Here is a 27500-nt window from a genome sequence, read left to right as displayed (position 1 = left end):
GTCTGTCAGTTCTTCCACTGTCAATAGAACAGATAATTGGAGAAAAAAAGGATCCTTTCGGTTTGAACGGCAGTTTTTTCTAGCGGTGTCATATGAAATTGTCACCCATAATTATGACCCTAGTATCGATCTATTGCATTTCAATTTGTTTTAGGGTTAGGGGTGGGGGGAAGGGTATCTTTTTTTCTTCACAAATGTAAATAAACCCAATCTGTTTCTTAAACGAGGGACATATTCATACGGTACGGAATGTTTCTTACCTCAATGGACGTCATTGATTGGTTGAAATTGCAGAAATTGAAGAAAAGAAAAACAACAAATATCTTACAAACTATAGAATTTTCTCAATAAAGCCAAGAGAAAAAGATGTTTTATAAACACATTCTACCAGTATACGAAGTTTAAAAGTGTTTAGTTACGTGGAAATTATTTTTAAAAAACTGCTGTTCAAACCGAAAAGATCCGAAAGATATAGAAAAAAAAAATTTTTAATTGTTGTTTGGTAAGAAGTTTGCTTCCCATTCACATGGTTCCGGGTTCAGTCCCACTGCGTTGCACCTTGGTCAAGTGTCTTCTACTATAGCTTCGGGCCGACCAAAGCCCTGTGAGTGGATTTGGTTGACGGAAACTGAAAGAAACCTGTCGTATGTGTTCGTGTTTGTACCACCACCACCGCTTGACAATCGGTGTTGGTGTGTTTACGTCCCTGTAACTTAGCGATTCGGCAAACGAGGCCGATAGAATAAGTACTAGGCTTTTAGAAAAGATGTTTGGATCGATTTATTCGATAAAAACGGTAAGGAAAGAAACCAAGCTGTTTGTTGCAATAAATACATATAAAGCATAATTCATTCATAGACCTTTAATATACAACTGTGGGACCCCAATTTACCATTTTGCTTGTGTGACCCCGCCACAATCTTATATGAACTCCCAGGCGTCGACATATAAAGTTAAGAGCTACGTTGTACTATCTCGTCCAAGGGGAATAACTCGTTTCTTTCAATTGAAAATAGCTTACCGTCAATCCTCGAGTATAATCCGCATTTTTTCCCCAAAATTTAAAGGTCAAAATCCTTAGTGCGTACTATATACGAGGTTAAAAATTTAAAATATTTTCTAAGCAATGTCCGAGTCTCTATTTTCTGTCCGGCAATATTTTTATTCAGACGCATTTTGTGATGTCGGGCGCGAAAATACCTTAAGCTAAGCCTGAAAGCAATGAAGTCATAAAAGAATCATCCATAACTTGCAGCAAGCAACATTTATTAAACGTTATTACTGTTATTTCTTTATTTTCTGCAAACAAAATGCACAAAAAAGCTACACGTTTGCATTATGTTATATATACAATAATAATAAAGGACGTTACTGAATACATTTTTACAAACCAAGGACGTTATATAGACCTCCTTAACTCAAGTGAGAGAAGGGGTGCCACACAAGGTTTAGGTTTTTCAGAGGTACAGCTCCCTAAAAATCCCCTGCCCATTATACTCAAGGGCGGACTATACTCGAAGATTTACAGTACTCTCTTATGAATCAATTACCACTTGTAATAGCTGCAGTTCTTCGAACGTATTAAGCCATCTGTACAAAGCAACGTTTTACAAGACTATAAAGTTCTCAAAGATAAAGCAAGGATATTCATCAAACATTTCGAAGCAAAATATTTGTGACTGTCCGATCGGTCAAAATATGCGATCCTCATTGAAGTAACTTGACTATACCAGCGGCTTTTGAACTCCACGGGGCAAATGCACCAGCAAATAATCTAATCAACGATTTACCACAGTGATTGTCAGCCAGGTATTTACCTATGGATCTCCTTCATTCCTAGTTTACTCGAATGGACCCTTATAACCATTCCATGTTTAAAAAATCCTATTGTACTAGCTTGCTTACCAACCACATGGTTCCGGGTTCAGTCCCATTGCGTGGCACCTTGGGCAGGTCTCTTGTACTATATGGGCCGACCAAAGCCTTGTGAGTGGATTTGGTAGATGGAAACTGAAAGAAGCTCGTCGTATATATATGTATATGATTTTGATTTTGATTTTTCCAGTTTCAGCTAATGAGCTGTGGCCATGCTGGGGCACCGCCATTTAAATGAACACACATTATATATATATATATTTATATAATGTGTGTGTGTTTGTCCTCCCAACATCGCTTGTTGACAACCGATGCTGGTGTGTCTAGTCCCCGTAACTTACCGGTTCGGCAAAAGAGAGACCGATAAAATAAGTACTAGGCTTACAATGAATAAGTCCTCGGGTCGATTTGCTCGACTAAAGGCGGTGCTCCAGCATGGGCGCAGTCAAATGACTGAAACAAGTAAAAGAGTAAATGAACACACATTATATGTTCGTTCTTCACTCGTTTATTACTGTTCTTATTTGAACTCATGCCCTCACACGAGGACGGAAAGTGTCGCCGAAGAGGTCACAGAGGTGTCACGAAAGATTTCCGAACAATGGATATCGGTTTAAATAAGAACAGTAATGAACGAGGGAAGAACGAATATAAAATGGTATGTTTATTGGGGGGTGGGGTGACTGTTCTGAAATAATAGAGAAATATTGAGTCAGAGATTAACTGGATGAAGTTGAAAGAAAGCTGTAAGGGTTTGTATTTTTGGGTGGAATCATAGCATTGGATGCAGTTTTAGACGGAAGAATATTCGATCAGAGTTGTGCTTAGTTGACCAAAGATGCACATTTTAGAGCAATGAGCTTCGTTTGTTTACTCTGTTGCCATTACTGCTGCTGCTGTTGAGTGTTGTTGTTGAGCGTAGCGGTCTTCGTCCTTGTAGTGGGAGAAGTCTGAAATGTGGTCCTTTGCTATTCGTAAGACCCGCAGAAGAGAAAGCAGGTCAACCCCCGACACCGAGAGCATCGACGGATGGATGGATGCGCATCCAGGCTCAGCGGCTGCGTAGGAAGTCGGGCACAAGAAACAGGAAGAAAGACTGAGAGAAAGTTTGAGCGAAAGAGTACAACAGGGGTCGCCACCCACCCCGCTGCCAGAGCCGCGTGGAACTTTTAGGTGTTATCGTTCAATAAACACACACAAAGCCCGGTCTGGGAATCGAAACCGCGAGTCCGCTGCCCTAACCACTGGGCTATTACGCCTCCACTGCTGAGACCGATTTTGAGTAAGTACCAGATTTCAAAATAAAATAAAATAAAATAAAAAGAAAGTCCTGAGGTCGATTTGTTCGATTAAAATCGCTCAAGGTGGTGCCCCAGCATGGCCACAGTCCGATAATTTATACAAAAGACAAACGATAGAAGATAGGCACGGACAAGAGCGTCTTCACTCAAATTTTCACCAAACGTTGGTTTCTAATGACGCTTTGATCTAAGCAACGATCTAAGCGAGCGGACATCCGGCAGTTACTGACGCATGCGCAGCACTCTATAGTTACGAAATTCAAACCATTTAAAAATGTCGTGAACGATATAAACACTTTTATTCACAATGACGAAACGAATATTGTTCGGTCTTTAAACAGGATAGATTGTAAACCGAGGAATTTAGGACTAGGACTAGGACCAGGGCTAGGACGTCTTAACTAAGACATCGGGTCCGGGTAATTATGACGTCGGTGTCTTTAATTGCGATGTCAGACACAGGAGTAGGTTTGTCTTAACGACGTCGTGTCTGGACCAGTCCTTGGAGGTCTCTAAGCCATTTGTTGATGTTTCCAAGTGAAATTAACACGGTTTTATTATCTAGTCGTAGAGGACACAGTAATTAAACCTATGATTAAACCCTGCTGTTGTGGGTTTTAATAACACTGAAACGGTTTTGTTGTTTTAATTATGAAAAGAAACTTTTGGGAATTTAAAAAGAAGCGCAAAGTTTGTTATTTTGTGGGGTTTTCTTTAGATACAAATGTTCGTCCTTGTCTGAAGTTAAGGACATAAACCAGAAACAAAAAAGTAAGTATAGCCATTCGTCTTTTGGTATTTCTTTTACTATTTCCGTGTTATTTCCGTGTGTGGGACATTGTAGCTTGGACGGGTCGGACAGTTAAGTTGTTTCATTCTTCTAATTTATAATTATTGTAATTGTTGTTATATTGCTGGACAAAATACTTAACGGTATTTCGTCGGCCGCTACGTTCTGGGTTCAAATTCCGCCGAGGTCGACTTTGCCTTTCGTCCTTTCGGAGTCGATAAATTAAGTACCAGTTACGCACTGGAGTCGATGCAATCGACTTAATCCGTTTGTCTGTCCTTGTTTGTCCTCTCTGTGTTTAGCCCCTTGTGGGTAGTAAAGAAATAGGTATTTCGTCGGCCGCTACGTTCTGAGTTCAAATTCCGCCGAGGTCGACGGATTAGGGTTACTTTTAGAGTTAGGGTTAGTTTGGGGGGTATTAGGGTGTCATTACACGTCCACACAATCGGGACCTCTGTATTTAAGTAGTATCAAAGATCGTTCGTCAAAGGACTTTTACAATGTCACTAAACCTGCTAAAAATAGCAGATAAATATCCTTTAAACCACACCTTATCGTCTTACAGAGAGGATCTAAACGAAACATCGCAGTTTGTCCCCTCTATGTTTAGCCCCTTATGGGTAGTAAAGAAATAGGTATTTCGTCTGTCTTTACGTTCCGAGTTCAAATTCCGCCGAGGTTGACTTTGCCTTTCATCCTTTCGGAGTCGATTAAATAAGTACCAGTGATGCACTGGGGTCGAAATAATTGACTTAATCCATTTGTCTGTCCTTGTTTGTCCTCTCTGTGTTTAGCCCCTTGTGGGTAGTAAAGAAATAGGTATTTTTGTCTGTCTGTACGTTCTGAGTTCGAATATTGCCGAGGTCGATAAAATATCATTTTAACACTGGGATCGATGTAATTGATGGGTTTATTTCCATCCCTAAAATTGCTGGCCTGGTACTAAAATTTGAAACCATTATTATTGTTGTTGTTGTTGTTATGAATATTTGGCTCCGTATAGGTGTTCAAATCCCGCCGAGGTCAGTTTTGTCTTTCGCCCTTTCAGGGTCGATAAAATAAAGTATCGGGAATCGATTTAATCAGCTAACGGATTCCTGGTTCTTTGCTACAAACTTTCTTGTCTTGAAGGGATCAAGATAGATATTAACCGAAAACTTTCCACCAAAATTCCATATTAATTTATCATCATTAATTAAAACGCCAGTTTTAATAATGGTAATTAAGCTATTTTACTGAATTCTTCATTATTTTCTAAATTGACAGAAACAAAATAATAACATATTTCCACAGAAATTTTTGTAACAAAAGAGTTAAATTTTCCATCGATAATTCTTGCAATATGGGCGGACGTCGGACTTAGGAAACACCAACAAGTTGAAATTTCTCCGTTTTACTCTTTTACTTGTTTCAGTCATTTGACTGCGGCCATGCTGGAGCACCGCCTTTAGTCGAGCAAATCGACCCCGGGACTTATTCTTTTGTAAGCCCAGTACTTATTTTATCGGTCTCTTTTGCCGAACCGCTAAGTGACGGGGACGTAAACACACCAGCATCGGTTGTCAAGCAATGCTAGGGGGACAAACACCGACACACAAACACACACACACATACATATATATATATATACATATATACGACAGGCTTCTTTCAGTTTCCGTCTACCAAATCCACTCACAAGGCATTGGTCGGCCCAGGGCTATAGCAGAAGACACTTGCCCAAGATGCCACGCAGTGGGACTGAACCCGGAACCATGTGGTTGGTTAGCAAGCTACTTACCACACAGCCACTCCTGCGGGGATTTTTCAGATTTTTTCCCACGGTGTCCCTGGAAATGCCCTGGACTATCTCCCATAGTTTTTAAGTGTGTAGTACCCCTAAAACATTATTTTGCGTAGTGCCTAACATAGGAAGTTTACATTCATTCGATGTGCTAGAAATAGCAGCCAAATCTCTATCAGATCTCACCCCACTGTACGTAAAACAGAAAAAATACATGTATTGTGTAATGTATTGTGTATGCTAATTTCTCTCCGGATTTTGTACAGAAATTATCGCCAGCAATAGAGAAGTTAACAACCACCAGGCATCAAGATCTGAAAAGATGCTGTAACTCCAGTCATAACTATCTTTATCTAATTATATATGTATATATATAACATATATAATTAAGCCGGCGAGCTGGCAGAAACGTTAGCACGCCAGGCGAAATGCATAGCCGTATTTCGTCTGTCGTTACGTTCCGAGTTCAAATTCCACCGAGGTCGACTTTGCCTTTCATCCTTTCGGGGTCGATAAATTGAGTACCAGTTACGCACTGGGGTCAATGTAATCGACTTAATCCGTTTGTCTGTCCTTGTTTGTCCCCTCTGTGTTTAGCCCCTTATGGTTAATAAAGAAATATGTATATGTATATATCAAACATAAAGGAATAGGGATTTGGAATCTGAACAGGTACTTTTTTAGCATTCTGATACAATCCAGATCTGACTAACCACATCAAATGGTGATGGGAACGTATACAATTTCCAACGCTGATCGTGTAGAGATAAGCTTAACGAATGATGTACTAGTACTGCCTATACAATTGACCGGTATTGACTAGTGTCTTGGATACAAAACAATTATAACAAAATTTGTGCTGACCGTAATTTCTATAGAAAACTGGAGAGACTACCTTTACAAGTGATGTAGTAGCACTGCTAACACAGTAGATCATGGTATTCACTTACAAAGGTGTTTATTATACTTTGTAGTTTATTACGATTGCCTAATGAAATACCATGTCCCTACATGTGATTTAGATATACTAATGTAAATACACTATGCCTGAAAACAAAATAAATAAATTTGAGGGTCATGGATAGAATGCCTTAACCCTTTTGATACCAACCCGGCTGAAACCAGTCCTGACTCTGAGTACAAATGTCTTGTTTTCACAAGTTTTGAATTAAAATTTTCCACCAAAGCTTAGTCACTTTTTATGTTCCTAACACTAGTTTTAATGATAACTAAGCTATTTTACTAAATTCTTTGTTATATTTAAAATTAATTGAAAGAAAGACAGAGCATCTCAACAGAAATATGGTAACAAAAGGGTTAATCTTTTTCGCTTTGTGGAATTTCCACATGTCCCATTAGTATTGATGTTGAAGATATGAAAGGTGAAGATGACCTCAACAGCAATAAAATCATTCTTCCTTTCTTAAATAGCTTCTCTTAACCCTTTCGTTACCAACCTGGCTGAAACCACTTCTGGCTCTGTAGTACAGATGTCTTGTTTTCATAAGTTTTGAATTAAAATCTTCCACCAAACTTTAGTCACAATTTATGTTCCTAACACCAGCTGAATGATAACTAAGTTATTTTACTAATTTTTGTGTTATATTTAAAATTAATTGAAAGAAACAGAGCATCTCAAAATAAATATGGTAACAAAAGGGTTAATGATGACAGCTAAAGTTATATAATTTTATATTTCCAGTGATTAAATTGGACATTTCTTATCAACTGACTGTTGATGAGACAGAAAAAATTACCAGAGAAGAACGAGAGAGACGAAGAAAGATTCGATTCCAGCAGGTAAGGAAAACATTCAGACATTTCATTGTGTGGTAAATCTCACAACGTGAGATATTCAGCTACAGTACTTTGGAGTAGAGATTATTTGCCAACATAACATGGCAGTCCTGGTTTAGGACGAATGTTACTGTCACCCTGTCTTCACAGATATTGTTTTGAGCCGAGTGGGGGTGCTAGATTCCCTTGTTTGAAAATATAAGGACACAGATTATGTCGTATAGCCAGCTGGAGACGATGTCTCCTGGGGCTAAATTACAGCAACATTCGTCCTAAACCAGGACTGCCATGTTATGTTGGCAAACAATCTTTACTCCATTCATTGTGTGGTGAAACCGGCTCTGTCTCTGTAGTACAAAAGTCTTGTTTTCATAAGTTTTGAATTAAAATCTTCCACCAAACCTTAGTCGCAATTTATGTTCTTAACACTAGCTTAATGATAACTGAGTTATTTTACTAAATTCTTTGTTTTATTTAAAATTAATTGAAAGAAACACAGAGCATCTCAACAGAAATATTGTAACAAAAGGGTTAATCTTTTTTGCTCTGTGGAATTTCCACATGTCCCATTAGTATTGATGTTGAAGATATGAAAGGTGAAGATGACCTCAACAGCAATAAAATCATTCTTCCTTTCTTAAATAGCTTCTCTTAACCCTTTTAATACCAACCTGGCTGAAACCGCCTCTGGCTCTGTAGTACAGATGTCTAGTTTTCATAAGTTCTGAATTAGAATCTTCCACCAAACCTTGTTCACAATTTACATTCCTAACATTAGCTGAATGATAACTGAGTTATTTTACAAAATTCTTTGTTATATTTAAAATTAATTGAAAGAAAGACAGAGCATCTCAACAGAAATATGGTAACAAAAGGGTTAATCTTTTTCACTCTGTAGAATTTCCACATGTCCCATTAGTATTGATGTTGAAGATATGAAAGGTGAAGATGACCTCAACAGCAATAAAATCATTCTTCCTTTCTTAAATAGCTTCTCTTAACCCTTTTAATACCAACCTGGCTGAAACCGCCTCTGGCTCTGCAGTACAAATGCCTTGTTTTCATAAGTTCTGAATTAAAATCTTCCACCAAACCTTGTTCACAATTTATGTTCCTAACACTAGTTTAATGATAACTAAGTTATTTTACAAAATTCTTTGTTATATTTTAAAATAATTGAATGAAACACAGAGCATCTCAACATAAATACAGTAATGAAAGGTTTAAACTTCAAATTTACCCAGAAAAACTTTGGGACTAAATCAACATTTTTGAATTGTTGGTTTACTCCATTTTTGATTTCAATTCATTTTTTGTTTTTCTTATTTTTTTGAAATTTTAAAACGGAATGGATGTGCATTGTTGAATTTTAGGTTCGGGAAATTTCCAAAACCAACGCAGCAAAAGTGAGAAAAGCTGTAACCAAAACTAAAGTCAAAGAACTGAATAAATTATTCAATACCATTAATGTAAGTTACCTTTTTTCATCTTCATCAGCGATTCTAAACCATTTTTTTTTTTTACCCATGGATACCTTTCATCATATTTTATTTTACCGGATCCCCAAAGCCATTTGATGTCTTAAAAAATCCTATTAGAATTTTTATAATTAAAATATTAGGAACTCATCATCATCATCATGGTACTTTAACATCCGCTTCCCATGCTGGCATGGGTTGGATGGTTTGACTGGGGTCTGGCAAGCCAGGAGGCTACACCAGTCTCCAGTCTGATCTGGCAGAGTTTCTACAGCTGGATGCCATTCCTAACGCCAACCACTCCGAGAGTGTAGTGGGTGTTTTTTACGTGCCACCGACATGAGAGCCAGTCAGGCGGTACTGGCATCAGCCACGCTCGAATGGTGCTTTTTATGTGCCACCAGCACTGGCACCAATTACTAAAATTAAGCATATAATAGTTAAATATAATGTTTATTCATCCACATCAGATCAGATTGGAGCCTGGCGCAGCCATCTCGTTCGCCAGTCCTCAGTTAAATCGTTCAACTCAAGCTAGCATGGAAAGCAGATGTTAAAGGTTGATGATGATATATATATATACACACTGTGCTTGAGGAGAACCATTGAGTCAAGTACATCAAAATCAAATGGAAATTGTAGTTGTGATACCTGTGCCGGTGGCACGTAAAAAGCACCATCCGAACATGGCCGATGCCAGCACCGCCTTGACTGCCTTCCGTGCCATGTAAAAAGCACTAACCGATTGTGGCCATTACCAGCCTCTCCTGGCACCTGTGCTGGTGGCATGTAAAATACACCCACTACACTCACGGAGTGGTTGGCATTAGGAAGGGCATCCAGCTGTAGAAACATTGCCAGATCAGACTGGTGCCTGCTGCAGCCTCCTGGCTTCCCAGACCCCGGTCGAACCGTCCAACCCATGCTAGCATGGAAAATGGATGTTAAATGTTGATGATGATTGTTTGAAATTAATTCGAGTTTATCCCATAGCTTCAAGATTTTGTTGCTGCATTTTAGTTTGAGAATGACATTGTAGGGTAGGTGTGAGAAGCCTGATCTGGCTGGCTCAGACATAAAACAAGTAGAATAAAACTGGATATGGCCAGTTTAAATGCTTAAAGATTAATTTTCTACAACCTTTTATTTTGGATTTGGTTTGCAAGATTCCTTATACGAGTTCGTGTGTTGAAGCATATTCTGTTGTGTCTGGGGAGAGTCATTTTCTTTTTGTGCCTTATAATGTAACACACTCACCGGTAAAATTTCCACTTTTTTCTTATTTTTATTTCCCTAAAATTTTCATTGCGTCTTCCACAACCTGCTCATCTCTTTTTATTATTGTGTTTCCAAGGAGGATTTAAACAAGGAAAAGTCTGAGAAGATCGCAGAACTAACGGAATGTTACAGGCAAAGCATTAGCAACATTGGTCATGCCCAACGGTTGGCGGCGCAGAAAGTAAGTTCATTTTTTTCCCCATTTAATTTGGTTCCTTCTTTTATTATTTTTTTTATTATTAAACCCCCACCTCTTCCCTGTTGACGAAACATTCTCTTAAAATCCATCAAAACCCGTGGCAAATCTTCACTTCACGAATCTCAATAACCTCCCATGGTGACCCAGTTTTCTTTTATCCATTTTCCAGTGCTTGGGTGGGTCAGAGATCCAAGAAGATTCATAGAGGGAGATTTCCTGTGGCCAATTACTCTTCCTGTTGCCAATCCTCGTTTGTTTTCAAGCATGGGGATATTTTTCCCCCTTGTCTTTCAAACACACACAGCACAATGGCCTGACATGTTTCCCTGGAAGATTGCAAATAAACTATACAGCTTGTATGTATGTGTTTGTGTGTGTCTATTATCTGGGTTTCATACACTCCCAGAGAACTGACTTTGCTGTAAAATATACATACATATATATACACACATGCATACATGTGGCTGTGTGGTAAGTAGCTTGCTTACCAACCATATGGTTCCAGGTTCATTCCCACTGCATGGCACCTTGGGCAAGTGTCTTCTACTATAGCCTCGAGCCAACCAAATCCTTGTGTGTGGATTTAGTAGACAGAAACTGAAAGAAGCCCGTCGTGTATATATATATGTGTGTATATGTTTGTGTGTCTGTGTTTGTCCCCCATTAACATCACTTGACAACCGATGCTGGTGTGTTTACGTCCCCGTAACTTAGCAGTTCTGCAAAAGAGACCGATAGAATAAGTACTAGGCTTACAAAGAATAAGTCCTGGGGTCGATTTGCTTGACTAAAGGTGGTGCTCCAGCATGGCCGCAGTCAAATGACTGAAACAAGTAAAAGAGTAAAAGAATATACACACACATACATACATCTATATACATACACACACATAAACAATAGAAAGGGCACCTGGCCATAGAAAATATTCCCCGACAAAATTGTCTGGCCCAGGCAAGTTCAGGAAAGTGGGTATTAAATTATGATCATGATATATATATATATATATATATATATATACACACATATACATGTATACAAATATACTAACACACCCAAACATCTGTATTTCTGTACATCATTAAATATTTTTCTTGACGATCTCTTCTAGGACGATCCTGATATTGCAAAACGGCGCATGATGAAGCGTTACAAGAAGGATGTTAAACTCCGCCACAATGTGGCTCTGTCGAAGCTGCACGAAGACAAGGTCACAAAATACGTGCGAGAAAACAAACACATCATTTCTAGGTAAACGGCTTCACTGTCTGAATAACTATTGTCATCATCATCATCATCATCACCATTTAGCGTCCGCTTTCCATGCTAGCATGGGTTGGACGGTTCAACTGTGGTCTGTGAAGCCAGAAGGCTGCATCAGGCCCAGTCTGATCTGGCAGTGTTTCTACGGCTGGATGCCCATCCTAACGCCAACCACTCCGTGAGTGTAGTGGGTGCTTTTTACGTGCCACCCGCACAGGTGCCAGATGGAGCTGGCAAACGGCCACGAACGGATGGTGCTTTTACCTTTTTTTTTTCTTTTTTTTTTTTTTACCTGGAGTACACTTACATTCTTTTCAAAATTTGGTGGCACACCTGAACTAAAAATATAACTAAAAGTATAGCGGAAAAAATTTATATTCAGGTTACACTGCGCCACACATAGCATCGTCTCGTGGCACAGCAGTGTGCCACAGCATACCGGTTGCTGGGTTCTGGTTTATATGGAAGGCGATAATCATCATCATCATCATTGTTTAACATCCGCTTTCCATGCTAGCATGGGTTGGACGGTTTGACTGACGACTGCACCATTGTGCTCGTAACATTTTGTTTTGATGTTACGAGTGTTGTCTCATCAATTTCGTTTGTTGTAGAGGTAACTTATCCGGTGGTGATGCAGGTTGGCGGGTAAATAGATTTTAATCACTGACTCAAGTGTCTCTACTGTCTATCTTTTGTTTACTGCGTGCTTGAATAATTGCAGATAGATAGATAGACAAAATTGCGATGTGTTGACAGTCTTTTCGGCATGAATTATTTCCCTTCAATCCTATTGACCGCTTGCTAGTTTATACCTATTTTTTTATTGCCCACAAGGGGCTAAACACAGAAGGGTCAAACAAGGACAGACAAACGGATTAAGTCGATTATATTGATCCCAGTGCGTAATTGGTACTTATTTAAATGACCCCGAAAGGATAGAAGGCAAAGTCAACCTCGGTGAAATTTGAACTCAGAACGTAACGGCAGATGAAATACAGCTACGCACTTCGCCCAGCGTGCTAACGTTTCTGCCAGCTCATCGGTGTTCGGCAACCTTCTTTTTTTTTTTCTTACATGCAGTACACTTACATTCTTTCCAAAATTTGGTAGCACACCTGAACTAAAAATATAACTAAAAGTATAGTGGAAAATTTTATATTCGGGTTACACTGCGTCACACATAGTATTCCTCTTGTGGCACACCAGTGTGCCACAGCATACCGGTTGGGGGGTTCTTGTTTATATGGAAGGCAATAATCATCATCATCGTTTAACGTCCGCTTTCCATGCTAGCATGGGTTGGCCGATTTGACTGGGTGCTGGTGAACCAGATGGCTGCACCAAGCTCCAATCTGATCTGGCAGAGTTTCTACAGCTGGATGCCCTTCCTAACGCCAACCATTCTGAGAGTGTAGTGGGTGCTTTTTACGTGCCACCGGCACAAGAGCCAGTCAGGCAGTACTAGCAACGGCCACGCTCAAGTGGTGTTTTTTACATGCCACCTACACAGGAGTTCATCTAGTGGTACTGGCAACGACCTTGATCAAATGTTTTTCACATGTCACTGGCACAAGTGCCAGTAAGGCAACGCTGGTAATGATACGATACTATGTTGACATAAAGGAAACCACGTACCTGTTTTCTTAATTCAAACAAAGAACTTACCTGAGCCCTCTCGCTTGTCTCTTCAACTCATCCAACCCATGCCAGCATGGAAAAAGAGAAGTTAAATGATGATAGATGAATTCACTGCTTTTTGTGTGTGTGTGTCTTTTCTTTTTTTTTATAGTTATCCAAGAGAGGAGAGACAGTCCACTTGAGATAGTTCCACGTCCTAAGAATTCTGGCAGCTTGCCACTTTTTAGGAAACCCAAGTGAATAATTCTTGTTTTGCAATTACCATTCCGTTTTCACAACCAATGTTTTTTTCTTCTCCTCAGGAAAGCAGCTTTGGAAACGGAGAAGGCGCGAGCAATGAAGATAGCATCATTGCCTCAGCCAGAGAAAAACATTTTTGAAGAAGTCAAGCAATTGAGTAAGTAAAGAATTTCTTCTCTGTGACATTTCTGGGTTTTAACGTTTGCAGAACTTGTTTGCAATTTCTTAGACGTTTTTTTTGTTGCACAAGTAGAATCCCCTGAATGATTAAAAGACCAGGAAAACAAGTGCAGGGGGGGATGCTGCGAAATGGTAACAATGAAAGACTGATAACCTTGGGTCTTTTATCTTTGGCTTGGTTCAATCATTAGACTGTGGCCATGCTGGAGTGCTGCCTTGAAGAATTATTTTAGTTGAATAAATCAACACCAGGACTTATTTTTTTCCCTCTTTCTAAAGCCTGGTACTTATTCTGTTTGTCTTTTTTGCCAAACTGCTAAGTTACAGGGGGTTAAACACACCAATACCTATTTCTTTACTACCCACAAGGGGCTAAACACAGAGGGGACGAACAAGGACAGACAAATGAATTAAGTCGATTACATCGATCCCAGTGCGTAACCGGTACTTATTTAATCGACCCTGAAAGGATGAAAGGCAAAGTTGACCTCGGCGGAATTTGAACTCAGAACGTAGCGGCAGACGAAATACGGCTAAGCATTTCGCCCGGTGTGCTAACGTTTCTGCCATACCAATACCAGTTGTCAGGCAGTGGTGGGAGACAAACATAGACACAAGTAGCCACACACACACAACAGGCTTCTTTCAGTTTCCACCTACCAAATCCACTCGCAAGGCTTTGGTTGACCCGAGGCTATACTAGAAGACTTTTGTCCAAGGTGCAATGCAGTGGGACTGAACCTGGAACAATGTGGTTGGGAAGCAAGTTTCATACCACACGGCCATGCCTAATGAAACAATTATTAATACCTGTGTGAGTGTGAAGCAGTTGCCTGGTGGTGTGTGTGGCAAGTCAAACCAGCACGACCCCATGATTTGAACAGTGCTGATGACCCCTAAGGGGAAAGACTTAAAACTGGATAGTAGTCAGTTGATCCCGTAAGCAATGCCTTAAATCGGTAAGGGAGGAGCTGGTGTGCAGTAAAGCTGTCCAAGAGAAAGGCCCTCAAATACTGCACATTCTCTTTTGATAACCCCTGAAACCTACTGGTGCCTCGGGTATGCAGAGCTTTTAATTCGAGCTTTTAATTGCAATAACAAACAGTTTACAACTTTGTGTGTGTGTCTTTGTATGGGTGTGTGTTTGTGTGTGTCTATGGCTGTGTGTGCCTTGGTATGTATGCATGTGTCTAGGCCTGTATGTATGTATGTGTGTGTGAATGTTTTGAGCTGTTTGTGCACTTTTAATTTTCCTTTGTTTGATATTGATTGGCATAATTTCTTCATGTTCTGCTTCGCTTCAGCGGTTCCTGCAAAAAAGAACAAGACCACTGCCCCGCATTCCCGAATTTCTTATCCATCTCCTCCGGTCGTGGAAAAACATGACAAGAAATCGGTAAGGAAATCATTATCATTCACCCATGCTCTTCCCCTTTTAATAAGATTATGTGAATGCATGTGTCTCCTTGTGTTGACAGCACGTCATCATCATTTAACATCCATTTTCCATGGCGGAATTTGAACTCAGAACGTAACGGCAGATGAAATACCGCTAAGCATTTCACTCGGCGTGCTAACGATTCTACCAGCTTGCCGGCTTAACCCTCCATAGAAATTGTAGCACCTGCGAAAAGTCAATGAAACCCCAACTCTCTTCATTTCAGGTGAAAGACGGTTACCTTGCGGCCCAAGCTCAAGATTTACTTCTCCAAGAACAACAACGACAAATAAAGCAGACCTCAGAGAAACAGGAACATATTCAGAAGGAACGTTACCAAAAAGCCTTACAAATAGAATTGCTCAATAGGGTAAGTTGGTGATTCTTAGTTCAAAATTTCCTGTTCTTGTTTTAGTCATTGGACTGCGACCATCATGGGGCACTACCTTGAAGGGTTTAGTCGAACAAATTGACCCCAGGACTTTTTTTTTTTTTTGTAAAATCTGGTACGTGTTCTCTATCAGTCACTTTTGCCAGGCAACTATGTCATGGGGACATAAACAAACCAACACCAATTGTCGTCAGTGATTGGTTGAAATTGCAGAAATTGAAGAAAAAAAAACAACGAATATTTTACAAACTATAGAATCTTCTCAATAAAGCCAAGAGAAAAAGATGTTTTATAAACACATTCTACCAGTATACGAAGTTTAAAAGTGTTTAGTTACGTGGAAATTATTTTTAAAAGCTGCCGGTCAAACCGAAAAGATCCGTAGTCTGGAATATTTCATAAGTTTTTGTATCGTATTTTTGCCCAGTTTAACAATGGAAACTTTATTGCAGAGTGATCTTCCATATTGTCTTCATGTCCGGACAGCATTCTGCAAAACTAGTCAGATGCCACAAACAGTGTTTAGTAGGATGTGTTCAAAGTGCTGTTACAGTCGTTTACTAGAATAACAAAAGGTGGCAGGTCAGCTTATTAGAAGCACAGTAGTGATATACTCGTGGCACTCCATCGGTTACGATGGTGGGGGTTCCAGTTGATCCGATCAATGGAGCAGCCTGCTCGTAAAATTAACATACAAGTGGCTGAGCACTCCACAGACACGCGTACCCTTGACGTAGTTCTCGGGAAGATTCAGCGTGACACAGAGTGTGACAAGGCTGGTCCCTTTGAAATACAGGTACAACAGAAACAGAAAGAGTGAGAGAAAGTTGTGGTAAAAGAGTACAGCAGGGTTCACCATATCTCCTGGGACTTTGGGCGTTTTCACTCAATAAACACAACGCCTGGTGTGAGAATCGAAACTGCAATCATACGACCGTGAGTCCACTGCCCTAACCACTGGGCCATTGCGCCTCCACACTGACATACTAAAATTACAATAATCTAAGACAGTTATAACTACTTCTCTTAAAAAAGTTTCAAAACTTCGGGACTGCCCCTCAAATACCACTCTGGTTATCATCTCCAAACTTTTATCTACCATTAATTCATTGACCAAATCAGGCGTTTTCAACCGTTAGCCATTCATTGTTTAAAAACTAGTTTTATAGAATGGAGGAATTACAACCATGTTTCGTGGTCTGCTACCACAACAGTTCCTTTATAGGATCCAGTTAGCTCAAGACATCATCAGGAGGAAACACATCCAGTTTCGGCCCCTACTCCTCTACCGTTTTGACGTGGCGGGGCCCCCACCCTTTCGGTGGTGTCTTCAGCTCTGGTGTTGGGTGCATGTCTTTTTTCTTCTGTTCCATGGCCTCTTCGATGTATAATGTTTTCACACATCAAATTGTGTATAGGTTGGTCTATGTAGGTAGAATGTTAAAGAAAGAAACTTAGATGTTTCTTGCAATACATACCAATACACAGATCCTAACGCAAAAATTTTTTCTGGGGCCCTTAAAATACTCTTGTCCTCAAAGAATGATTAGCGGCCATTTTTCAAGGTGTTGACAAAAAAAGAAAACTCCAGAAAAAAACAGATCACCAAATTTAGTAACGAAGGTTACAAAAACTACAGGAATAGCAAAGGATTAAGTCGTCTCCCTTAGATTTGAAATCTGAAAGGGGTTGAAGTTGTCTCCCTTGGAATAGAAAGTTCAAAACTTTTTATATCAGGTGAAAAGAGCAGACAGAATGTCGCAGCATACGGGTTCGTATCTTAGAGGATGCCTAGTGTTGGTTATTCCTGTAATGATGTTAAATATCTACCAAAAACTGGAATTGCCTCGATAAACGTGGAATATCTTGAAACAAAGAATTTGGTTTCTAATATGACATTTCTCAACAAAAGATAGACTCTTTTACTCTTGTACTTGTTTCAGTCATTTTGACTGTGGCCATGCTGGAGCACCGCCTTTAGCCGAGCAAATCGACCCCAGGACTTATTCTTTGTAAGCCTAGTACTTATTCTATCGGTCTCTTTTGCCGAACCACTAAGTTACGGGGACGTAAACACACCACCATCGGTTGATAACCGATGTTGGTGGGGACAAACACAAACACACACACACACACATATACATATACGACAGGCTTCTTTCAGTTTCCGTCTACCAAATCCACTCAAGGCTTTGGTCGGCCTGAGGCTATAGTAGAAGACACCTGCCCAAGGTGCCACGCAGTGGGACTGAACCTGGAACCATATGGCTGGTAAGCAAGCTACTTACCACACTGCCACTCCTACGCATATTGACTGGTAGTTAAAATTGAAAGTGTTTTCTCCAATAGCATTATGAGTAAGTTTGGATGATGGAAACTGAAAGAAGCCCAGCGTGTGTGTGTGTATATATTTATGAGAGCTTGCTGGAAAGTTCCTGGCTTTAAGAGTGTCACGAAAGGCCTGGTTGGAGGCCCAACATTCCAAGTTCTTCTACAGGGCTTAGAAAAACTGAAGGACTACTGCAGTGAGAATGTATGAACCTGAAAGGGGAATATGTTGAATAAAACCATAATTAACCGATCCTCCTGTATTTGCTTTTACTCAAAGCCAGGAATGTTTCAGCACTCCACTGATATATATATATATAGAGAGAGAGAGAGAGAGAGAGGAATTTATCTGTGACAATTATTCGGTAGCCATGATAAAACGCCGAGGTGGAAAACCACACCGCCATCTCTTCAGTTATCCTCTCTTCTGCCTCGCTTGTGGGTTCCAAGTCCAGACCTTATGTGTAATGCAGGATCTTGGTTTCCTTGAGGTGTGGCCCATCCCATCCCACTTGTGCTTCAGGATCTGTTCTTCCATTGGCATCTGACCTCAATCCATTCTGCTACAGGTCCTCTGTATGGCAACTTTGGCATTTCTTCTCATCATCAGATGGGGAGTTGGCCTTGTAACTTCCTTTCGGAGTTTACTGTCCCATGTCAAGATTCCCCGAGTGAAGGTCATCCTCTCCCAGGTCTTGTTGGTTTTCAGTTATCATCGATGCTTCTATAACTTGACATTTTTCCAAGTAGTGTTGTTGGTTCTACACTGAGAAGAGGTGATCCATTTTAGTCTAACCTCCATCCTTTGACCTGTCCAGCATAGGAGAGCCTATCAAGTGCTTACACTCTGCTAGCATAGCTCTTAGGGTCATTAATCCATACAAGCCTTCACACCACAACAAGGACTGGACCATGTGGTGAACCTTATGTATCAAGGACTACATTATTCGATTTGATCTTCCTCTCTTAACCCTTTCATTACTGTATTTCTGTTGAGATGTTCTGTGTTTCTTTCAATTACTTTGAATTACAACAAAGAATTTAGTAAAATAACTTCGTTATCATTAAGCTAGTGTTAGGAACATAAATTGTGACTAAGGTTTGGTGGAAGATTTTAATTTAGAACTTTTGCAAACAAGACATTTGTACCACAGAGCCGGTTTCAGCCGGGTTGGTAACGAAAGGGTTAAGATTTAAAGTGTGTGCTTTATGGAGATTTGGTTGTTATTTCTAGTAGGTGAATTAACCGTAAAAGGCTCTTATAGAGCCTTTATGCAATAGTTTTTATGCAGTACCCTGAATACAACAGAGTTTTTATAGAATACCCTATCATAATATAGGGTATTCAATAACCCCTAATTTTCTGGTCATGCAGTTACATAGATACTCCGTTATTGGTCCCTCTTAATGAAAATCTACCTCATCACTCAGCTCCCTAATTGAGTAGATGAACCTTTATCTGTAAACTTGCTGTGCTGTCTTTTACTGTGTGGGTTTGAAAGGTTTATTATTCTTGAATATCTGCGTAATTGTACCAAACTGCTACAGTTGTGTAAAGCCAACTTTGACTTGTTGTCTCTTCCTTTTTCCATTCCAGGATAGTAAAATGATGATGAAGGAGATCAGCTTCATTCAGAAGAAGCAGACCAGGCAGAGACAGAAGAATTTGGCGAAAATTCCTGTAAGTTTCAATTTTTTCATTTACATTATTGGTATTTTATCATCTACATAGGTGCAGGAGTGGCTGTGTGGTAAGTAGCTTGCTAACCAACCACATGGTTCCGGGTTCAGTCCCACTGCGTGGAACCTTGGGCAAGTGTCTCCTGCTATAGCCCCGGGCCGACCAATGCCTTGTGAGTGGATTTGGTAGACGGAAACTGAAAAGAAGCCTGTCGTATATATGTATATATATATAAGTGTGTGTGTATATGTTTTTGTTGTTGTGTTTGTCCCCCTAGCATTGCCTGACAACCGATGCTGGTGTGTTTACGTCCCCGTCACTTAGCGGTTCGGCAAAAGACACCGATAGAATAAGTACTGGGCTTACAAAGAATAAGTCCCAGGGTCGATTTGCTCGACTAAAAGCGGTGCTCCAGCATGGCTGCAGTCAAATGACTGAAACAAGTAAAAGAGTAAAAGAGTACTAGCACTATGACCCGGCAACACCAGGTCATAGTGCTAGTGCATGCGTGTACAGCTGCGTGCGTGCACACATACACGCGAGTACTGTCCAAATCTACGACCAGTCACATACAGCTAGCTGGCATTCAATTGGCGTATCAAGTTTCGGGCATTTTGATTGGGTTTTGGATAGAAAATTCGCAAAAAAGTCACTTCTATTGATTTTTTGTAATAGCTTTGCGGGGTGACAGGGGAAATGTAAAGATGTGCACGACCACCCTTGGACGGTTTTGAATGACCATAGAAAGTGCGAGCCCTCTAACTGAAAAATTGTGGATTTGTATAAAGGACACACACACAGACAGACATTTTGCCATTTATATATATAGAGATTTGTGGGGTGACTGGGGAAATGTAAAGATGTGCACGACCACCCTTGGACGGTTTTGAATGACCATAGAAAGTGCGAGCCCTCTAACTGAAAAATTGTGGATTTATATAAAGGACACACAGACAGACATTTTGCTGTTTATATATAGAGAGATTACACACTCTTCCTCATCATCATCATCATATTTCTGTTTTCAATGCTGGCATGGGTTGGATGGTTTTAACTAGAGAAGGCAAGCCAAAGAACTGCGCCAGACTCTACTTACCTGTTCTAGCTTAGTTTCTGCAGCTGGATGCCCTTCCTAATGCCAACCACTTTACAGAGTGTACCGGGTACTTTTTACCTGGCACCAGCACAGCTGTTTGATTTGGGTTTTTTTTGGGGGGGGGTTTATGTGGCACCAGCACAAGTGCTTTTCACATGACACTGGAGTGGTTGGCGTTAGGAAGGGCATCCAGCTGTAGAAACTCTGCCAGATCAAGATTGGAGCCTGGTGCAGCCATCTGGTTCGCCAGTCCTCAGTCAAAATCGTCCAACCCATGCCAGCATGGAAAGCGGACATTAAACGATGATATAATTCAGTGTTTGGTGTGTATGTATGTGTGACGTGTGTTTGCGTGTGTTTTTGATTGAAAATAGATTTTCCTCAAAAATACCAGAATTGAAGGTAAAAAAAAAAGAAATGTCCAAAATTCATTGTTACATCATAATTAACCTATGACATAATTTGTGTGTTTGTGTGTGTGTGAGTGAAATTTACTCTTCTCTTCTCATCCCTCCCTCCCTCTCTCTCTCTCTCTCTCTCTGTCATGCCTACTCCACCTCTCCTAGCATCACTTTGTCTTTCACCCTCTCCATCCTCTTCTCTCTGGCCAACTCTCTCATTTCCTCTGCCTCTCCTTCCCCTCACTATTACACTACAGCAATATAGAAAAAGAAAGAAGCGAAAAAAAGCAAGGCTTTATTATGGCCACAATGAGTTTGTATGTAATTCTTGTGTAACGGATTTCATTCACAAGGTATTGGTCAATTCTATAATTTACATCATCATCACCATCATCATCATCATCATACTCATGAACGCATGAATCAGCTGAGTTGTCTGACCATTTCGTGAGGTGCAGTATCTTTTGTCTCTGTCACCAGTTGAAACCCCACCTCCTCTCTTTCATTTTATATCCTGTATGTTTGTTGTTGTTGTGTCGGTGTGTCACCTCTAATGTCTCCATCCTGTTATTTAAGACTTGACCCTTTTCTCTCTCACCCACCCCACCTTCCCGTTTTCGGTAACTTTCTTTGTGTTTTTAATCATAAGACTTGTCTTTGTTTTCGCTTTGTCTGGTGGATACTCTTTCAGGCAACTGATACCAATTTTTCCTATGCACCGAAATCATAATGACTCTGCATAGGAAAAATAATATTGGCTGTTAAAATGAGTTCAAATTCTGTTTGTGTTTCATCCTTTCTGTTAATTGTCGTACACATTTTCCATCAATATTTTTGATTTTTAATATTTTTCCACATTAAGGCAGAGAGCTGGCAGAAACATTAGCATGCCAGGCAAAATGCTTAACGGCATTTTGTCTGTCTTTACGTTCTGAGTTTAAATTCTGCAGAGGTCGACTTTGCCTTTCATCCTTTTGGAGTCGATTAAATAAGTACCAGTTACGCACTGCAGTTGATGTAATCGACTTAATCCCTTTGCCTGTCCTTGTTTAGCCCCCACCCTGTGGGCAATGAAGAAATCAATATTTTTCTTGCCCATCTTTGCATTCAAAATCTTATTCCACCAGGGTCCTCTTTACACCTTGTCGGATTTGATATAAATAGGTAGCAGTTGATCACTGGGGGTAGATGTAATCAACTTACCCTCTCCCCTCAAAATTGCTGACCTTGTGCCAAAATTTAAGGCAGTGATCTGGCAGAATTATTGGCATGCCGGACGAAATGCTTAGCAACATTCCATCCATCCTTACATTCTGAGTTCAAATTTCGTTGAGGTCGAGAAACTTCTACAGAAAAAAAGATTTTTTTTTTTTTTTTTGGTGGGTAAATAAATGAAGTACCAGTCTAATACTGGGTCGGGGGGAGGTTGATGTAATTCACTCCTATGCCCCCCCCCCCACCGCCGCATCCCAAATTTTGAAACTAACATTTCTCTGCGTTATTTTATAACTTAATTTAATATCTTTCCCTTTCCGTATTTCGAATTGCATTTCCAGAAGCAGGTGTTCCTTCCTCCCTACAAGCGCCAAGAGAACTTACAGAATAAACAGAAGCTCATGGAGAAGGACTTTGAACAGATCTACGTCAGCAACGAAACAGGTCTCGGCTTCTTCTCAAATCCTTTTTCTTGCCTCTCATTCTTTGAATGCTTGCAATGAGTTCTGTGGAATGTTTTTTTTTTAATGAAACATCTCTGTCACCAGCATCTGATTTGTCTCTGGTAGAAAGAGATGGAGCTATTTTTTTTTTGTCTTGTCTTGCTTGTTTCAGTCATTAAACTGCAGCCATGCTGGGGCACTGCTTAAAAGCACCCACTACACTCACGGAGTGGTTGGCGTTAGGAAGGGCATCCAGCCGTAGAAACACTGCCAAATCTGACTGGGCCTGATGAAGCCTTCCAGCTTCACAGACCCCAGTTAAACCGTCCAACCCATGCTAGCATGGAAAACGGACGCTAAATGATGATGATGATGAGATATATATATATATATATATACACATACATATATACATACATACATACATACATACATAGGTGCAGGCATGACTGTATGGTAAGGTGCTTGCTTCCCAACCGCATGCTTCTGGGTTCAGTCCCACTGTGTGGCACCTTGGGCAATTGTCTTCTACTATAGCCTCAGGCCGAACAAAGCCTTGTGAGTGGATTTGGTAGACGGAAACTGAAAGAAGCCCATCGTATATATGTATATGTGTATTTATATATATATATATATATATATATATATATATATATATGTGTGTGTGTGTGTGTCCAATATCGTTTGTCAAGTGATGTTGGAGGTTCAAGCACAGACACACAAACACACATATATATACATATATACGACAGGCTTCTTTCAGTTTCCGTCAACCAAATCCACTCACAAGGCTTTGGTCGGCCCTAGGCTATAATAGAAGACACTTGCCCAAGGTGCCACGCAGTGGGACTGAGCCCGGAAACATGTGGTTGGCAAGCAAGCTACTTACCACACAGCCACTCCTGCTTTTTTGTCATCTATACAAGTTGTGTACATGCTTGATTCTTACTAACTTGTACAAAGATCTGCAAAGTTCCTGGCTTTAAGCGTTTCACAAAAGGCCTGGCTGGGGGCCCAACTTTCCAAGTTCTTTTACAAGACTTAGCAAAACTGAAGGACCACTGCAATAAGTGTGTGAATTTGAGAGGGGAAATATGTGGAATAAACTTTTACCAATTTTTTTTTCTTTGTCTTTCTCTCCAGAGTTGAAGAGTGACTTGAATGTCTTGTTGGAACCTCACCCACCAGTCGAGACTGCGGAACCCACCGATTCCCTTGACCTTACCCTTAATTCTTCTGACCAGGAATCTACACCCACTCTTACAAGACAGGACCACTCGACAACCATGAGGGATATCACAAATATACCTGCAGCTCAAAAGGGCAAAGAGAGTAAATAATTTTCTGTCCAAATTCCAACTGTTAAACCTTTAGCATTTAAATCGGTCATATTTAGTGCAAATGATGTATTTAATAACAATTTGACTTACCTGGTTTTAGGGTTAGGGTTAAGGTTTTAGGGTTAGTGTTGTGGTTTTAGGGTTAGGGTTAGGGTTTTGGAGTTAGGGTTAGTGTTGTGGTTTTAGGGTTAGGGTTTTGGAGTTAGGGTTAGGGTTATGGTTTTAGGGTTAGTGTTGTGGTTTTAGGGTTAGGGTTATGGTTTTAGGGTTAGTGTTGTGGTTTTAGGGTTAGGGTTTTGGAGTTAGGGTTATGGTTTTAGTGTTAGTGTTGAGGTTTTAGGGTTATGGTTTTAGGGTTAGTGTTGTGGTTTTAGGGTTAGTGTTGTGGTTTTAAGGTTAGTGTTGTGGTTTTAGGGTTAGGGTTATGGTTTTAGGGTTAGTGTTGTGGTTTTAGGGTTAGGGTTAGGGTTTGGGAGTTAGGGTTAGTGTTGAGGTTTTAGGGTTAGAGTTACGGAAAAAAGTGAAAACTGAAGAAATTGGAGAGGGGTGGTGGCAAAAAAGCCTTTCCGAAAATAGAAGCTGTGAAACAGGAAAAAAATTCTAGAAGCAGTAGAAATGCACGAACGATTATGGTGGTGCCATGAAGTAAATATTCCTTCAGATAAACTCATTTATTCATACGAACGTAACTGAGTATGTTCTGAGTTCATAAATAACAGTGACAAACGAAATATACACTGCTGACAGTTGTTGTTGACAAACAACAGCAGTAATTTTATTCAGCTGAATACACGTCATTGATTGGTTGAAATTACCGAAATACCAGAACTTTAACTAGAAATCTCTCTCTATATATAAACGGCAAAATGTCTGCGTGCATGTCCTTTATACAAATCCGCAATTTTTCAGTTAGAGGGCTCGCACTTTCTATGGTTATTCAAATCCATCCAAGGGTGGTCGTGCACATCTTTACATTTCCCCAGTCACCCCGCAAAGCCATTAAAAAATCAATAGAAGTGACTTTTTTTGAGAATTTTCTATCCAAAACCCCATCAAAATGCCCGAAACTTGATACGCCAGTTGAAAGCTTGCTAGTTGTATGTGACTGGTCGGAGATTTGGACAGTACTCGCGTGTATGTGCGCACGAACGCAGCTGTATATGCATGCACTATTGCCGGGTCATAGTGCTAGTAACTTTGAAAATAGAAACTTTTCTCAACAACACTAAGAGTAAAAGATGTTTTATATGACACATTCTACCACTATACGAAGTTTGAAAGTGTTTGGTTACAAAAAATTAATTTCTCGATCTGCCGTTCAAAGGGAAAAGATCTATAACCTGTTCTATAGATTCTTGCCATTGCTGACCATGATGACCCGTTTTCTTGAGCCTCCACATTTGACCCAATCATTTCTTCTGCTTTCAGAATCTACCTTACAGTCCCTGTTTAACCGCATCAAGTCCCAGCGTAGCGACTGGATCAGTGGAATGACGGATAGTTTGCAGTATGTTGAAACTGGTCAAAGGAAAATGGACAAATCTGGTACTGCTACAATTTATTTTCTTTATTTTATCAATATTTTATATATATAGGCACAAGCGTGACTGTATGGTAAGAAGTTTGTTTCCCAACCATGTGGTTCTGGGTTCAGTCCCACTATATGGTACCTTTGGCAAATGTCTTCAACAATAGGCGCAGGAGTGGCTGTGTGGTAAGTAGCTTGCTTACCAACCACATGGTTCCGGGTTCAGTCTCACTGCGTGGCACCTTGGGAAAGTGTCTTCTACTATAGCCTTGTGAGTGGATTTGGTAGACAGAAACTGCTTTGGTCGGCCCAAGGCTATAGTAGAAGACACTTGCTCAAGGTGCCATGCTGTGGGACTGAACCCAGAACCATGTGGTTGGGAAGCAAACTTCTTACCACACAGCCGCTACTTAGTGGTTTTTGCTTCTCTTGTGTTTTTTTTGTTTACTTTCTTTTTCTTCTTTAATCCCAGATTATCTCAGATCACAAATTCCCATGAGCAGTGAAGAAGGATCTTCCGATTTTCCTGTCGATGAGGCGAGCACTTCAGTTCCCACCCGTGATGGGATCGGCTTCATTCCAAGCACCGAGGGCACGGATGAATCTGGGGTTAGAGTTGTTAGGGTCCATGATGACAAGGGTCACGAGACAAAAGGTGTTGATTCTGATAGCATCACAGAAGAAATTAGACAGGTAAGCTATTTTAATTATCTATTCTTTTTACGAATAAGGGGAGCAACCCTGACACACCAGTTATACTGGCGTACAGAAAGACATACCATATTCGCGTTAGTGTGTAATGTTATGTTTGTGTGTGTGTGTAGTTTCATGTTGACATCATGTGATGGTTCTAAACGTGCATCATCATCATCATACGAGTGATGCTGTTTATTCCCAGTCTTCTGTGGAAAACCCCAAAGAATCCCTCTCAACACAAGGCTACGATACTCCCAAACTATTACTGCTCGTGATCAGAGATGCAAATATCGTCAGCCACTAAGGGACACATACTCAGCTGGTTATGGTCAAACAACTGACAAGCAAATCTGTGGTATTGAGCAGAATATTTGCTGTAGTCCATCTTTTATACCAAGACAAAACAATGTACATGATAACACTTCCAATCAGTTAAGATCAGAAGCCATGAGAGCCACTGCCTGGTACTGCATCAGGGCTATTATTATTATTATTATTATTATTATTATTATTATTATTTATTTGATTCTTGTGTTCTTCAATTGTAGCCAGGAATTCCAGAGCCAGTTTCCAGAGCTTTTAAACTTCAGCAGCAAATTCAACAAGTTATGGAACAGAAAAAGAGAATTGAGTAAGTATCTTCGTTTCCTTCGCAGAGGTGTAAGAGTGAGTGGCTGTGTTGTCAAGAATCTTGATTTCTAACCTGTGTGTTCATGGGTTCAACCCCACTGCATGGCACCTTGAGCAAGTGTCTTCTATTATAGAAGACTGACCAAAGCCTTGTGAGTTGGTAAACTTGGCAGATATAAACAGAAAGAAGAGTTAGGGTTAGGGTTATAAGGCAGTGAGCTGGCAGACATGTTAGTGCGCCGGGCGAAATGCTTAGTGGTATTTCGTCTGTCGTTACGTTCTGAGTTCAAATTCCACCGAGGTCGACTTTGCCTTTCATCCTTTCGGAGTCGATTAAATAAGTACCAGTTACGCACTGGGATCGATGTAATCGACTTAACCCCTTTGTCTGTCCTTGTTTGTCCCCTCTATATTTAGCCCCTTGTGGGCAATAAATAAAAAAAAAAAAAACTGAAAGAAGCTGAGTTTTTTTTTGGTTTTTTTGTTTATAT

At 40.2% G+C, this 27500-nt stretch overlaps 1 protein-coding gene across 2 annotated transcripts in view; it reads left to right on the top strand.

Annotated features, from left to right (window-relative positions):
- Positions 1–3435: 3435 nt before the first annotated feature.
- Positions 3436–27500, top strand: part of LOC115224056 (serine-rich adhesin for platelets-like) — a 40509-nt gene continuing 16444 nt past the window's right edge. For both annotated transcript variants that reach the window (XM_036512695.1, XM_036512693.1), the window contains exons 1-14: positions 3436–3943; positions 7452–7549; positions 8920–9015; positions 10379–10483; positions 11610–11749; positions 13705–13799; positions 15127–15218; positions 15487–15630; positions 19577–19660; positions 22714–22816; positions 23959–24147; positions 25584–25700; positions 26156–26376; positions 26928–27010. In XM_036512695.1, the coding sequence (XP_036368588.1) occupies position 3943; positions 7452–7549; positions 8920–9015; positions 10379–10483; positions 11610–11749; positions 13705–13799; positions 15127–15218; positions 15487–15630; positions 19577–19660; positions 22714–22816; positions 23959–24147; positions 25584–25700; positions 26156–26376; positions 26928–27010 (1568 nt within the window). In that variant the 5' untranslated portion in view covers positions 3436–3942. The remainder of the gene's footprint in view (positions 3944–7451; positions 7550–8919; positions 9016–10378; positions 10484–11609; positions 11750–13704; positions 13800–15126; positions 15219–15486; positions 15631–19576; positions 19661–22713; positions 22817–23958; positions 24148–25583; positions 25701–26155; positions 26377–26927; positions 27011–27500) is intronic.

Source organism: Octopus sinensis, linkage group LG24 (genome assembly GCF_006345805.1).
Source record: "Octopus sinensis linkage group LG24, ASM634580v1, whole genome shotgun sequence".
Classification (NCBI taxonomy): Eukaryota; Metazoa; Mollusca; class Cephalopoda; order Octopoda; family Octopodidae; genus Octopus; species Octopus sinensis.
The sequence above is the reverse complement of the archived record's forward strand: the minus strand, read 5'-3'. Positions and strand labels throughout refer to the sequence as shown.